Consider the following 16,501-nt stretch of genomic DNA (forward strand, 5'->3'; position numbering starts at 1 on the left):
CACTCATTTTGGAGCTCTTCATAAGCCATTTTTTATTTTTATCATCCTAAATTTGGTATCTTATGCAAATAAGTAAGTTAAAAAGTGACCACCCAAATACAGTGGAAGCTCGACTTACATACACTTCGTCTCGCGGATGTTCCAAGTTGTGTTCGCGGAAAAACCTGGAAGTAGACACCGGGTTTCCCGCGATTAGCACATGTGTAGAAGTGGCTTCTGACATCTGCGCATGCGCAGAAACGCGCTACCACCGAATGCGCACGCACACAAGACACCTCTTCTAGCATCCCGTTTCAACCAGCAGACATACCTCCGGAATGGATTACGTCCGTAAGTAGAGGTTCCACTGTACAGATTCCTTGGCAATCTGTCTTGTTCCTTCTGTTGTGAGAACTAATCACTGACTTCTACTCAGACTCTGCATACTATAGTTTAACCAGTTACTAATCCATAAAGGACTCATTGTCTTATCCCACTACTAGTAAGTTGACTCAGGAACTCTGGCAAAGGCTTTTGTCAAGGGCTTTTCTGGAAGTCCAAGTACACAAAGTCTACAGCTTCAAACACCCCACTCACATGTTTGCTGACTCTTTTAAAAGTACTTCAAAAGTTGGTGGTAAGACCAACACTGCCTAGGTAGTGGACGATGGGCAAACAGATGAGAAAACAATCCCTGTCTCACAGAGCATGATAGAACGCCAGCTTCCAATACACTTACAGTCTCGTGGTCCAAGTGGCAATCCAAATTGGCCATCTTTAGGACACAGGATGCTGCTAAATCACTAGTCTGAAGTGAATATGTATTATATAGACCATGAATGTCTAATTTTTCTACATCCTGAATACAGAGTACACACAGATGCACACACTACAGTTAAGACAACTGAAATGTGGAGATAAACACACAACTGCCACCTTTTCTGCAGTGGCTCGCCATCTGTGGAACGTTCTCCCCAGGGAGGCTTGGCAAGCGCCTTCAATATACACCCTTAGGAGCCAGGCGAAAATGTGATTGACACCCTATATACTCATTTAACTGTGTTTGTGGCAGGTGGTGGTGGGGAGTGGGTGTTATTGGTTTGTTTCTGTTCTTGCTTTTATAATGCCTTTTGTGTTTTTTTATCATGTGTTTTTAGGCTGTGAACCACCCTGAGATCTACAGATGAAGGGCGGTATACAAATTTTGTTGTTGTTAAGTCGTTTAGTCATGTCCGACTCTTTGTGACCCCATGGACCAGAGCACGCCAGGCACTCCTGTCTTTCACTGCTTCCCGCAGTTTGGTCAAACTCATGTTAGTAGCTTTGAGAACACTGTCCAACCATCTCGTCTTCTGTCTTCCCTTCTCCTTGTGCCCGCAATCTTTCCCAATATCAGGGTCTTTTCCAGGGAGTCTTCTCTTCTCATGAGGTGGCCAAAGTATTGGAGCCTCAGCTTCAGCTTCAGGATCTGTCCTTCCAGTGAGCACTCAGGGCTCATTTCCTTAAGAATGGGTAGGTTTGATCTTGCAGTCCATGGGACTCTCTTGAGTCTCCTCCTGTACCATAATTCAAAAGCATCAATTCTTCGGCAATCAGCCTTCTTTATGGTCCAGCTCTTACTTCCATACATCACTACTGGGAAAACCATAGCTTTAACGATACAGACCTTTGTCGGCAAGGTGATGTCTCTGCTTTTTAAGATGCTGTCTAGGTTTATAATAATTGTCCATTTTATTATCATTTATAAAAAGCAACGGAAGTCCTTGTTAAATGTTACAAATTAATGCTGTATTAAATAAGAAAGCTGAGCAATTAAGTTACAGAAGTGGAAAACGCTCTACTTCTAAAATTTCAAAAACTACAAGAATCTTGAAAGAAGAGGAATGTAGGGTAACCACTGTCAACAAATAGTGTGCAAAATGAACTCAGTCCGTGTTATGGGAGGTGCATTACATGATTCCAATTAATTCACTGCAAGCGGATTAAGGGCACACAGGATTGCAGCCTAAATCAAATTAGCATACTATAACTGAGACTTGAGTGAGACATCACAGGCTATACTGCAAGCTCGTTAAAGTATTTATGTGTGTTGCATAAATTAATAAATCCAAGGAGTTACTGAGTTAGTGTAAACGAAAATTCATTCAATGTTGATACTGCAAGAGTATTCCAGGTGGGTAAAAGGTAAAGGCACAACGTAACACCGTGATGGAAGCCAGAACGCACGGAAACACCATTTACCTTCCCACCACAGCGGTACCTACTTATCTACTTGCACAGGTGCACTTTCAAACTGCTAGGTTGGCAGGTGGACAGAATATGAAAGCTGGGTTCTAAGTTTCATAGCAAAACTGAAAATAATAATTTTGGGCAGAGATTGCACACTGAGGGATTATGTTAATGAGTCTTCGGAGAGCAATTTGAACTTTGAAGGAAAGGGATTGGTTCCGTTTCAACAGCATTTCCAATAGCTGGCCAGAGCAGGAGAACAGCTTCAGAGGCTAACTTGCTATGCTTCTACCCTGTGTTCCCAGAGAGGAAAGAAAAGCAGAAAGAATCAACATACTGCCTCTGCTGCCCAATAAATCTTCCTCAGTTGTTGTTGTTATTATTATTATTGTTATTTTATATTTATTTATATCCCAACTTTTCCCCCGACAGGGACTTGAAGTTACTGCTTTTCAAAGAAGTGATCTGCCATTTACTCCAGCAAAAGCCTCTTTATCTAATCTCAATGTAACACTTGATTATGTGAAGCACTCTGAACACCTGAAATGTTCTATATAAAAGTTAAGTATTATTACTCACAAGGATATGCATTAACTATATATGAGCTCTAACTGATATTTTAGGCAATGCAGCAGTTGATATTATGAGTACTCTTTAAAATACACAGATCTATATGATGTTTGGGTGGATATTTTCAGTCTGAGTCTGGCTCACCCAAAGTGTTGTGGGGCATGGTCTATGTAATATATACAGGCTTGGTTTAATGACTTACCTCCAAAAAAAATGGAAAACTGACTACAGCTTTCAAATAACGTAAGAGAAATGCATAGGCATATTTACATTCTGCCTTTATGTGAGTTGGCAAATAATTACTTCTCCTCCCCAAAATTTTTGAGTTGTTATCAAACCAAATATTGGAAGTCACGATTTAGCTATATTACCATTCTACATTAGCTATAACATTAGTCTTTTGAAATACAGAGATCAAAAGGTCCACAGCACCCTCTATTGGCAAAATGTTAAAGTTTGAGAAGTCTCTCCGATTCATTTTTCTTCTGTGAGAACAGCAGTCACTTAAGAGAAATGTTCTGAGGCTAGGAAATGGAATTCAGGTCAACTGCCTCATGGCTTTAAGTAAATAATATTTCACATCCAGGTTGCGGTAGTAAATTCTGCACAGCAAAATATTCAGTTTACCATGCAGAAACTGCTGTTTCAAGGGGTGAGAAATATCTTTAAACACGCTTCCCCGTTGTTTTGCTATTTATAGCCATTGTTCCTCTGATCCAATACTGTCTTAACAAAAGCTACAGCTTTCAAATATTTTTCCAAATAGACATATAAGTCACAAACTTTAAGAAAAAGTATACATAATAAAATTAAATGATTGGGTATACTTGCTGAAACAGAAGTGTTTTAGTTTGTGTTGAAAACAAATGTTATATATGCACAGCTGCATGACTTCTCTCACTTCTCTCTCTGCCCCCTCTACAAACACTATAGCTAACAACTGAAATTGGTTCTGAAGCCAAGTTCTGGTACAAGTTGAGGTCTAGCCTAGGTTTTTTTTGTTTGTTTTTTTAAACAATTTTCCAACTGAACAAATTCCTCACCAGTCACTCCACACTTAAGAAGAAGAAGAAGAAGAAGAAGAAGAAGAAGAAGAAGAAGAAGGAGGAGGAGGAGGAGGAGGAGGGGAGAGAGAGGCTGAACATGCTTTACTTCTTGCTTACACTCTGCATCAGTGGCAGTTTCTCCACAGGAGTCCGTAGTTCCTATCTACAATACAGTGATGATTCATTTATCAATCTGCCTTAGTTCAGCAACTTAGCAGGCACAAAAAAGAATACAAGGGTACAAATACAGCAAAGCATACTGGTAATCTTCCCAGAGACGAATGTACAGAAAAGGAAATACCAGCCCAAAAGAAGGAGGTGTTTCAATATGGTTGGACAGTTTAAGTATGGATACTGAGCACAATCCACCTTTATATAATTTGCATACATGCTGCCCCTGATTTTGCCTGTAATTTAAGTGCTTTATAAACGCATATGCCTAATGTGTCTAACCACCACCCCCTTTTCCAGCCGCGCATTATCAGCTTTCCAACTGTACAATTTCCCCCCCAAAATGCACATTTTGTTTCCAACTGCACACTAATAAAAACCTTGGCCTCGCCAGCACATCAGAGAACATTATACCTCTGAGTGCATTTGTCATGTGTGCAGGCATTTACCTTTTGACCATGGAGCTACACTTGAATTCTTAACTGGCTAAATAGCTCAGAGTCTGAAATATTTCCTACTGTGGGCCTATTTGTTTATTGGCAAGAAAGAATATGGAAAGTCTACCCACACACACCTCATCTATTGCATGTTGTTCCTAATAGCCCATACTTTTACATCCTATATTCACTGATCCAGTAATAGTGCCTAGTATAGACAAGGTCTCTTTGCACAATGCAAAGACAGAGATTTATGTCAGCTTGTAATGCAATCTTGCAGTTCTGAGACTGCCTTATCAATATGCAATTAGCCCACTTACTGCCATCTAAACATTTCTTATCTTGCTCCAACACACAACAATGCAATCCTATCTCTGCACAAGGCAACAACACTTCATTTGGGCATTTTAAATAAAATGAACTCTTATTAACCAAGATATCTACTCCAAATTCTGATTTGAAAAATCTGAAGCTTTGTACTGCCCACATTCACTATTACAGGGATATATCCAGTGCTTTTTTTCTGGGGGGACCCAGGGGTACGCATACCCCTAAACATTTTGTGAATCTAAGTTTGGCCTCATTGAGGGGCAGTATTTCAATATGAGCAGGAAAATGAGAGTACCCCTAAACATTTTTTTAAGGAAAAAAGCACTGCATATATCTATTATACACATACGTATACACAGAGACACACAGCAGTGCTATGTTTTGGGGGTTTTTTTTACAGAACTGTATGAAATTTGCGGGCATGGTAGCCACTCAAGAGCAGATAATGTGAGTCAAACACCAGATAGGCTCAGGTAATTTGTAATAGACACCTTTAAAGCTTGATTTGAAAGAAAGAAAGAAAGAAAGAAAGAAAGAAAGAAAGAAAGAAAGAAGCACTTTAACACAGAAATTTTTAAATATTCTCTTAACTTACATCACTCTCTGATCCTTGGCTATCCCGATCTTCTTCCATGATTCTTCTGTTACTTTCATTAGTGTTTCAATACATCACTATACCAACAGAGATTGGCCATTTAAACTTTTCAGACTCATGCTCTAGACTTCGCTTCTTCTCTAGTCTATAGGCAATAAGGAAGTCTAATAAACCTCTAAGGAGCAGGGATAAGAAATAGCACGTACTCATTGCTTTGGGGTTCAATTGACCAAACAGGCCTGTTCTGCAGCACACTGCCCATGCCCAGTGTCCTTTCAAGAACTAGTAAAATCCATCATGCAAGTTTTAATAATTAAGATTGCTTATCAAGCTTCCCGTAGTTTAACCTCACCAGAATACAAGTAATTTGGAAGTTAGAGCTCTCTTTTTTTCCATCACAACTGAAAGAATCTCCAGAAACTGGTCTGCAGAATTCTTATTCTACAAAAGAATTCCATATAACTGTCCCTCTTTTAAAGTGACCACCATCTCCTATGAGGAACATCATTTTATAATTTTTGTGTTTAAAAACCACCTGTACAACAAATACATCCATTATACTTGGACAATACAACATCTAGGTCATAGGTAGGCAAACTAAGGCCCGGGGGCCGGATCCAGCTCAATCGACTTCTAAATCTGTCGCGCAGGTGGTCCAGGAATCAGCGTGTTTTTACACGAGTAGAATGTGTGCTTTCTCTGGATTATTTGTGACTGGTTATGACAGTTTTTGACACAGTATTCCATCTTTTAAATCCTTTGTGCTTAAAAGCAAAAGAAATTCAGATTGCTTAACTCAGGGGTAGGCAACCTAAGGCCCGTGGGCCAGATGCAGCCCAATTGCCTTCTCAATGCGGCCCGCGGACGGTCCGGGAATCAGTGTGTTTTTACATGAGTAGAAACGCATCTCTGGATTATTTGTGGGGCATAGGAATTTGTTCATTCCCCCTCCCCCCAAAAAAATAGTCCGGCCCCTCAAAAGGTCTGAGGGACAGTGGACTGGCCCCCTGCTAAAAACGTTTGCTGACCCCTGATCTAGGTCAACAAGCTCCATAAAATCAAGCACAGAAGTTTGGGCTTATGGTTCCCAATCAAGAAGTCTCAGAACACTTCTGGCTTGTTCAAGGATCTGGTAAACAGTAAACTGAAGTATGTAACAGAAAATAAAAGTATTAAGAAGGCCTCACTAAGGGTGGGGGGAGTAAGCAAGCTCCCTCTCCCACTTCGTGAAGCCCGTTTGGCCCCCGCCCCCAGTATACTTAGGGTGAGGAAACAAGCTGGGAGATGGCTTGAACGCAAGAAGAAAGATCTGAATGAATGCAACTGAACAACGGTAAGGGCTCATTATCGAGCCTACCTAGTGGCAGTGAAAGCAGCAAAGAAGGTATACTTTGCTGCCTCCATTGCATCCTCATTATGGCATCTGGCAGCGCTTTTCCAGGTTGTATGGGGCCTTTTACAGGATGGTCCAAAGGAGGTGATAGAACCAAAAGTAGCTTGCTTTGACTTGTTTGCAAAGCATTTTGAGGATAAAATTGCTTGCATCCACTAAGACCTTGACTCTGCTGTTATAGCAGATTAAATCTCATGGGGTATCCAGAGCACAGTCTAGTCCTGTTGTGTTGGATGAGTTTCAGTTGGTAAGACTCAAAGATGTGGATAAGGTGCTCAGATTAGTCAGGGTGACCACTTGCGCTCTAGACCCTTGCCCTTCTTGGTGATAAAAACCAGCAAGAAGGGAACAGCTGGCTGGCCAGGGAGGTGATCGTGCCCCTTTAAACCTCCAGGTATAGGGTGGTATATTATTATTATTAATGGCGGTGGTGGTGATGTCATTTTAGGTGTTACATAAACAAAGAACTGAATATAGGGGAGTTTTATATTAATTCATACTACACACACATACAGGGAAGAGACATGCTATAAGCACTAATGGCATCATTTTAGATTACCAAAGGAATCACTCTGGAACTCGTAGGACAACCACCACCAGATCAAGGCCCTTCAATTGTTCCAATCAGAAAACCTGCCACATGGTTCTTCCTTTGCAACTACACTGTTTAACAGCCAGCCACACCACAGACACCATGGAAAGGAGACAGCAAGTTCTCTTTCATTAATGTGCCTTGACCAGCTGTTGTCAGATATAAGCTTCCTAAACATGACATTCCAGTTGAACCAGCAGAAGGGTAAGCATAGAGAGTATAGCTCCTTCCTGTAGACTGCTAGCACCAATTATGTGCAACACTACTTGAATGAGTCACTTTGGCACTTCTTGTATGAGTCACTTTGGCTTTATTTCTTTAAAATACCATTTTCATGATCACCTAGCATACTGTCTTTTCAAACGTTAAATGCTACAGATAACAGCCAACATTAACCATACTCCAAATACATAGAGATCAATAAGTCCACTGATTTCAAGGGTCTGCTCCAAGTATGACTACAGCTTGGCATCACCCTATGGCTGCAACCCAATATAAATATATTGGGTTGTAAGTCCCATTCAACTCAACAGGATTTACATTTGAGTAGTTGTGCAGGATTGTGCTGCAAATCAGTTTACTGCTGCACAAAGCTTTGTAAGCAAGAGTAAGTGGATTATAACAATTAGGGTAAAAGTTTAACTCTCTGGTGCTTATCAAGCTTTAATTAGTACAAATCAGTTAAATTTACAGGGCCACAGGACTCTTGCTGTTGCTGGAATAGAATGCAGTTAATCTGCTGAAATCCGTCTCAAATCAAGGTTAGTTTAAAGGTAACTGATCAAACTTTCCGGAACTGATGTTGTTTGCTCAAAGTCAATGGTTCATGGTCTTCAAGTTCCACTGTATAACTGTACCGAGCATCAATAATGAACACTGGTTTCATATGTGTGCTAGTGCATAAAACAGAAAACACAATGAACAACAAAGAAAGTATCTCATATTTTCCATAAAACATTAAAGATAGTGTGCGAACAGCCACCTACAATTTGATATGTATTTTTGATAGGAATAAGTTTTATCTGAAATTCAAATGAATTTCAAACACTTCAAGCTCAGTTGGTACAGCAGGATAATCTTACTTAAGGGTTGTGGATTTGAGCCCCACACTGAGCGAAAGATTCCTGTATTGCAGGTGGTTGGACTAGCAGGTTTCCTCAAACTCGGCCCTCCAGATGTTTTTGGCCTACAACTCCCATGATCCCTAGCTAGCAGGACCAGTGGTCAGGAATAATGGGAATTGTAGTCTCAAAACAACTGGAGGTCCAAGTTTGAGGAAGCCTGGACTAGATGCTCCTTGTGGTCCCTTTCCAACTTTATAATTCTATGATTCTATGAATACTGCTCAGTTCTATCTTATACCACAGTTGTTTAGAACTCTTTACTGTGCTGAATTAAGATAGCATGACATAGTTATGTCACTGTCAATAAAGAAAGAATGCAAAATGTCTTTTTCTATTCTTTTTATTATTATTATTTTAAAAGGCTACCAAGATGGGTTCTGTCTAAAGCTTGCAAAATTATCTTTGTTCCATATTGATGTGTGGGTTTTTATATTTTATTTTATTTTTAAAAAGTATTTCTATGTTAGCACACTAAGTTTTATGGAACTGCATTTGGGGGGACGGGGCGGCAGAATTTAATATGAAGCATTTTACTTACACAATATACAGTGAGGAATGTCTCACTTGGCCAAAATCCACTCAACACTCTGCTACTACCCAGTTTGCCATAATGTCTTTGGAAGGACAGAATCAACTTTTGTCTTGGACAATACAAGACTACACCTAGCTCTTCAGGAATTTGATGATGCCACTACAGTTCATATAATATAACAAGACACATAGGAACAAAGTTTCCTATAGACTCTGATTTGTTTCCCAGAAGACAAAACTAAAACTAAGAATTACAACATTAGATGAGATACCTTATGAGCATACAGTGGTACCTCGGGTTAAGTACTTAATTCGTTCTGGAGATCCGTTCTTAACCTGAAACTGTTCTTAACCTGAAGTACCACTTTAGCTAATGGGGCCTCCTGCTGCCGCTGCATCGCCGGAGCACGATTTCTGTTCTCATCCTGAAGCAAAGTTCTTAACTTGAAGCACTATTTCTGGGTTAACAGAGTCTGTAACCTGAAGCGTATGTAACCCGAGGTACCACTGTGTTCTGCTTTAGATATACAGTCGTACCTTGGTTCTCAAACAGAATTTGTTCCGGAAGTCCATTCGACTTTCGAAAACCAAGGGGCAGCTTCCGATTGGCTGCAGGAGCTTCCTGCACTCAATCAGAAGCCACGGAAGCTGCATCGGACGTTCAGCTTCCAAAAAACGTTTGCAAACCGGAACACTCACCAAAACATTTGAGTCACAAGGTGTTCGAGAACCAAGGTATGACTGTACTGCAACAGTGCTATAGAAGACAGTGATCCCATTACCACTAGCTACACATGGGCAGAGAAGCTGATGGGGATTTCCCCCCCTAATAATAATAATAATAATAATAATAATAATAATAATAATAATAATGTAGCTTCTTCCCTGGGGCTGCTCCTAGAGATGTTTGAGTCACATATTAATTTGCCTTTTTATATAGGTGTTTTCATGTTAGTTAGGGATCAATGGAAGTTCTTCACTTTGTACAAGTGGAGCACTGCCCATTATAATCCCAAGCTGACCCCCCCCCCAAAGCTGTAGCCCAATCTCTTATGTTACTTATTATTCATATGCAATATAATCTATCACATTTGGATACAGTCTGTCCTTGTTTCATAGCATTAGGCAAGAACTATGAAGAGCCTTCCCAACCAATCAGAAGAAAGCATTTCAATCTGAGCCAACCAGCTGCATGTTACTTGATGCTCTTCTCTGAGGCTGAGGTACTTTTTCTTCCATTTGCAAGCACAAGATTAAAGCAGCCACAAGCACAAGCCTTTCTTCTTTTCTTTTCTATGGCTAGCTAGCCAGCCTACCGGTCTTTGTAATCAGCAATGTATCTATGTGAGTTCATTGTTTAATTTCTACGTTCATCATTGCCACACACATGCACACCCAAACACACATTTTAATGAGAGTGGTGGCAAACTATCCCAAAAACACGTTTGACTGGTGGGAAGGAGGGCAGGGAACCTGGTTTATTCATGGGCAAGACTGGGCCCTTTTTTATTGTTAGGGGGAACGGGAGGGGAAAGAGTTTCCTGGTGGCATGTTTGGCTGACATCGTAAGCATGGAGAGGGGGAAGAAAATCTGGTTTCCTTCATTGGCTGGACCAGGCCTTTTTATTTATATTCTCTTCACAATCAAAACCAACCACCTTTACAAAATGTTAACAGTTAAAGTCTTGTTTTGCTACTAAAAAGAGGTGAGGAGGGGTGCCTACTTTTGGGTTGTAGATATGCTTAAAAATGAGACTTTGTTTCAGTCCTCTCCACTCCACAAGAGCAACTCAAGGAAATGCTAATTTCCATACTTTCATGATTGATAAAAAGGTGTGCAAAACACAGAGCAGAGTATCTTTACCTTGCCAAGCAAGGCTGATGTTCATAATTACTGTCTCTTGAAGAGATGTGTTCCATCTCATCTATGCATGCATAAAGAAAACCTCCACACATACAAGTTAACTTGGAATTAGTACACTTCCATATAATACACACAACACATCAGCAACTATGAGTCCATGCTTTAAGAGTCTGTTCCACTCCAGCCTGTCCTTGTCCCAACTGCAACACACTTGCTTCTTCTCTCCTAAATTCATTAGCTTAATTTCCTGTTTCTTCCTCCACCTATGTTAAAGAGTACTGATGATCCCCATATCAATGCACCCTACCCCACAGGCTTCCATACCTCATCACCTCAAACAGTCTGCTGTTTTACTTCCGCAATGTCTCCTGCTGTGATAGCCACTACGATGTTAAAAGTTTCCACCATATCCTTTTGTAACTTTTCATTAGCTATCTGAACAGAAAACACTGCTCATTAACTAAACCAAATGGAATTAATTGGGAAACACAGAGATGACTGCACTGATTTAGGGGCTAACAGTTCCATCCCTCAATTTCAGCAAGACATAGAACTACCACTCCCTGCCCTCTCCCTCAAAAAAGAACTGTCACATAGATCTTTCTGCATACCTTCTATACTGCAGACCAAAATATTTCATACCCAGAACCAAGTTTATCTAATGAAACAGTAAGCTTCAATATGGCTCAATAATTTTTTTTCAATCAAATGTTATTAAAAGTTTTCAACATAAAATACAATAAAAAGCACACTATAAAGAACACTATACACAGCAGCTAATTGCACAGTTGGAATTGCATACTACCATTTACCTCTTGGCCATACAGATCCTTACATCTTAAATTTAATCCAATTGCTGGATTTACTGGAGGAAAAAAATCAATTATTATGTGCAAAGCAGTCTACTTGGGAGATTCTGCTACTTCTACAAGCTAAACAACTTCCAAAAATAAAAAAGTAAGTCAGCATCTACTGTTCTTTATTGCCAACAAGCTGTTGCATCTTCTCTTATTACCAGTGCAGCAAGAACATTATACTATGTTCTTCTTTACTCAGGTACATGGCTTTCAAGGCAATATACATATAGACACACACACACACACACACACACACACACACTTATTGCCCTTGCTACAATATTCAATGCTCAGATTTTTTTCAAAGAAATGCTTCAGCATCCAACAAGAAAATACACTTTGCTATAAACAGAACTCACCCGATCTGCTGATGCAACCTCTTCACCAGCTAGACAGATAGGAGAGGCCATCTCCAGCACAGACATATTAGTAGGGGCATCAGTAGTTGATGAGGATCTGGGCCGGCCTGAATGAATATCCTGGAGAGACTTCCTGTTGATTTGGGGGCTTCCCTTTGGAGGTTCTGCCTTGCCCCGTCTGCTATGCAAGCTTGTTCCTCTCTTCATTTTAGGTGGCACTCTGATTTGTTGTAGAACTCTGTTCAGAGCTGTGGGGTGGGTAGAGACACCATCAATTTCAGCACATGTGCTTTGATTTTCCAATTCCGTTTCAAGCTCCAAATCAACCTGAGCTTGCTGAACATCATGGGGAGACACTGAGGACCTCCTACGTTGATGCTGGAAGAGATGCTTCAACCCTTGACCAATCACATTAATATTCTCCAAGGCATTGTGGGTAATTTTGGATAGCTTTTGCTCCGATTCATGCTGCCTTTTGGTCTCTGGATCTTGAGACTTTCCTCCAAGGTCAGGATCATCATAGAGTTGTTCACTACCAGAAGGCTCCATCAGATGACACCAAGCAAGTTTATTTGACAAGTCAGACACAGATGTTCTGTGCCCTTAAAATTTGTTTTTGCTGAAAAATGCCAAGATTGTCAGCCAATAAAGTGTGCAATTGCTTCAAGAGTGAATACACATGCAGCTGTGCCACGGTGGTCTCATGCTTATCTACTGTTAAAACAAAAAAACTAGGGTTACACATCATGCACAGATTAAGGTTATTCACATTGCAAAAACATGCAGCTAGTTTACTCTCTTCTCAATCCTAAACTTTTCAAGCATTTTTTTTTACCATGGGGATTAAGTGCATTTCCACTGCAGGTAGAACACAAAGCTTATGAAAAAATATTCCAAAACCAAACTGCAAACCAAATACTATATTAAATATAGAAACTATACCTCCCTACCAGCAGAGCTGGTATACTGGAAGGCAAGGAAGATTTTGTCAGAGCCGTAACAAGCATACCCCAATTTTAATATGCGTTGTGCTACATGAGGCTGGATTTGGCAGCTTATCACCATGGTATTAAGGAAAGGCAATGTAACTCAACACACTGCTCTATATTTCTAATAAATTTTATGTTATTACAAACTAAAAATATGGAAAAAAGCAAAATATCTTCTTTCAGGCAAGGACCAGAAGCAGGGACCAGATTCCACATTGCCAGCGCTAAAATATTTTGTAGGTACCAAAGGCCATTAGCAAAGGCTCTCTCAGGAATCTCAAATGTCTAAAATGACTGGTTCTTGTAGACGTGGGCAGCAGAATGGCAGAAGCATTAAAAGTGGCTCTTGTTCAGACTCACAGGAACAGATAATAATAATAATAATAATTTATTATTTATACCCCGTCCATCTGGCTGGGTTTCCCCAGCCACTCTGGGCAGCTTCCAACAAAATATTAAATAACACAACCTGCTCCTTCACGTATATTGCTTTGGGTAAGTGGAAAAGGCAAACAGGTATAATTATGTCACACTACAGGCAGGTAGCTGAGGAAGTAAGCAAGTGAACTCAAAGCAACTTGAATATTAAGAAAGGGAGCATTAATAAAGTTAACAATAACTGAACAGCCTTGTAGTACGCTTGTTGTGATTAAGTGCGAATCACATGCATAAGCTGTGTAAGATGATAAAATGGACCATACAAATGAAGCTGAGTCTTGGCAGATCCTGCATGAATTTTGAGAGAAGTTGATAGAGATATATGATGTTTAGACTGGAGAAAACATCCAACAGAACATATTAAGAACCATTATGATGATCAGGACACATCTTGGATCCGGTTTGGCCAGTCTGTTTTGCCAGTCCTAATACTTGAACCCATGACCCTGGGATTAAGAGTTTAATGCTCTACCAATTGAGATATCCTGCAAAAGCAAGCAAATATTGTCTGTACAAAAACTCTAGCCCCTTTGCTACCCTTCTCAGACACTGAACAGACACTGAACACAATATAGTGACCCACTACAAATAAAGCCATCCCAAATTCTACCATTGTGATGTAACATGTTGCAAGTTCTGTTAATAGACTGAAAATTGGGCTACCACTATTTTACCCAACAAAAAATAAGCAGGGGCATCGTACACATTTGAAAACTTAAAGATACAACAAATGCCTCCAATATTAATTCCCACCATTAGTTTATATAAATATATAGTATCCTATTGATGTGTAGTAGTATATTTCTGTGATGTATATAGCTAGGAATAAGGCAGCAGTTCTTATGGCCTGCTTTTATATGCTTTTCTATGGTAACAGTTTAAATCAAAATAATCTTATTTCTCCACGGACAAAAGGCAAATTATGGCATAATAAGAAGTTATGCACAAGTGTCAGGAATCCAAATGCAACAGCACCATTTCTCCTTTCAGGTGAGTAAGCAAACAGACCAGAAAGTATTTAATGGGATGTCCAAACTGGAAAATATGGGTATTGGCATCCAAACAAGTCAGGATATGAAACCATAGTTTGAAGTCGGCTTTTGCATCCTGGCTTGTTTGGCATTAACCATTATTTGCTTCCAGTATATTTCCTGACCCAATTTAAAGTTCCTGTTTTAACCTGCAAAGTCCTAAGAACAGGTTACTTGAAAAGATCACGTCCTCCTTTGTATGCCTACCTGCACCTTAAAATTCTCTTCAGAAACCCTTCCCTAGGTGCCTCCATCAATGAAATGAGGCAGGCAGCAACTAAGGAGATGTGGTTTTTTAGTAGTGGCATATCAGCTATGAAACAGACTTCCCAGAGAGCCACGCCTGACACCTTCTTTATCTTTTTTCAGTGCATTTTAAATTGAGGCTGTACAGTAAATTATTCTATGGTGCCTCTGCGCAATGAAGCTCTTTGCAGTATTATTATTGGATATTACCTATTACTGTAAATTGTGTTTGATGTTTTTATTTATTTATAAAAACATTTATATACAACTGTCATGAAAATATATCACAGTGGTTTACAACATTATAAAAACATAAAATCACACAATAAAATCATAAAAAGTTAAAAACCAACATCAACAGACCATTGTGGGGGATGTACTCTTAATTGCCTGCATAGGCCTGGTGGAATAGAAAAGTTTTAAGCATGTGTTTAAAAGTTGGCACAGAAGGCGCCCACTGTACCTCTCTATTGACAGGGTATTCCACAGGACTGGGCCAATGAAACTGAAGGTTCTGTTTCTCATTGTTGCCAAAGAAGCCTCACCAACGCAGGGAACAACTAAATGAGTTTCTGCAGATGATCTCAGTGACTGAGCTAGAATATAAGGAACCTTAGAGCACCTTAGAGACCAACTAAGTTTGTTATTGCTATGAGCTTTCGTGTATCTGAAGAAGTGTGCATGCACACGAAAGCTCATACCGATAACAAACTTAGTTGGTCTCTAAGGTGCTACTGGAAGGAATTTTTTTATTTTGTTTTGACTATGGCAGACCAACACAGCTCCCCACCTGTAACTAGAATATAAGGGTTCAGGGTGATCCTTGGGGTATCCTGGACCAAAATTGTTGAAAGCCACCACGGGAATATTTACTGACGGGCTGTTATATAAATCTAATAAACAACTAGTTCTCATATCAGATACAACAGGATGTCATGGTTAGCTGCAGCTTCCTGACTTGTTTCGCTGCTTATCCAAAGGGAGGAGCAAAGCAGCTGTGAGTGCCTGAAGCTCATGCATATCTTGCCTTATAAAGCCAATATTTGATAATCTGAATGTGACCACAGTCATGTGATACATAGAAAGAGAAATGATTCCAGATACAGAATCCCATTTATTTGGATAGAAATGACCTCCAATTCTTAAAAGGAAATTTCTCTATAAAAATCACAACTCCAAGCTAGATACATCTAGTACCCCCGCAAGCCCCCAATCCATTATAAGGTGGATACAATAGGATGAGTAACTGCACAGAAACTCAGATTTGTTGCAATTAAAGTGGGTCACACATATGCATTAAGTTTAAACTATATCACACATCTGAAACATTCAAATAATGGGATTACAGACCTATTCCTATGGTATAACATCGTAAGTACTCTCTACAGGCTCACTCCAATTTGTGGAATCAGGCATCAAACTACCCTGGGGAACTGCATTATCTATGGAGAATGCCAGAGGCAGAATTTTTAGTAATAACAAAAAAAAGTACAAAACCCTGAGTCAGATTACTTCAGGCTGAACAGACTCCTCAAAATCTCATTTTTTAAAAAACAGGCAGATTTTGTCCCCCATGATTCTGGGGAAATGTTTTAATCTGATAAACATTTGCTAATGAGAATGGACTGCAGATAGGCCAAAGATAACCTAGATGAATATTTTATTGGCTTGGTGGTAATCATATATGCATGGTGTGAATGACTGTTATACTGTAGCTAAA

The 16,501-nt window shown here is 39.8% G+C and overlaps 1 protein-coding gene across 7 annotated transcripts in view; it reads right to left on the bottom strand.

Annotated features, from left to right (window-relative positions):
• TMCC1 (transmembrane and coiled-coil domain family 1) overlaps nucleotides 1-16,501 on the bottom strand; it is a 107,141-nt gene that overhangs the window by 75,404 nt on the left and 15,236 nt on the right. Inside the window, exons 3-4 of one of the 7 annotated variants that reach the window (XM_083602731.1) lie at nucleotides 15,572-15,614; nucleotides 12,078-13,989 (exon numbers count right to left, since the gene is read on the bottom strand). In XM_083602731.1, coding sequence (XP_083458857.1) covers nucleotides 12,078-12,626 — 549 coding nt within the window. In that variant the 5' untranslated portion in view covers nucleotides 12,627-13,989; nucleotides 15,572-15,614. Of the gene's footprint in view, nucleotides 1-5,357; nucleotides 5,729-12,077; nucleotides 14,013-15,571; nucleotides 15,615-16,501 lie in introns of those variants that run through there. The other 6 variants (XM_083602733.1, XM_083602727.1, XM_083602730.1 and 3 more) reach the window with 6 other exon arrangements.

The sequence above is a fragment of the Podarcis filfolensis genome (assembly GCF_964270895.1).
Source record: "Podarcis filfolensis genome assembly, chromosome: 2".
NCBI lineage: Eukaryota > Metazoa > Chordata > Lepidosauria > Squamata > Lacertidae > Podarcis > Podarcis filfolensis.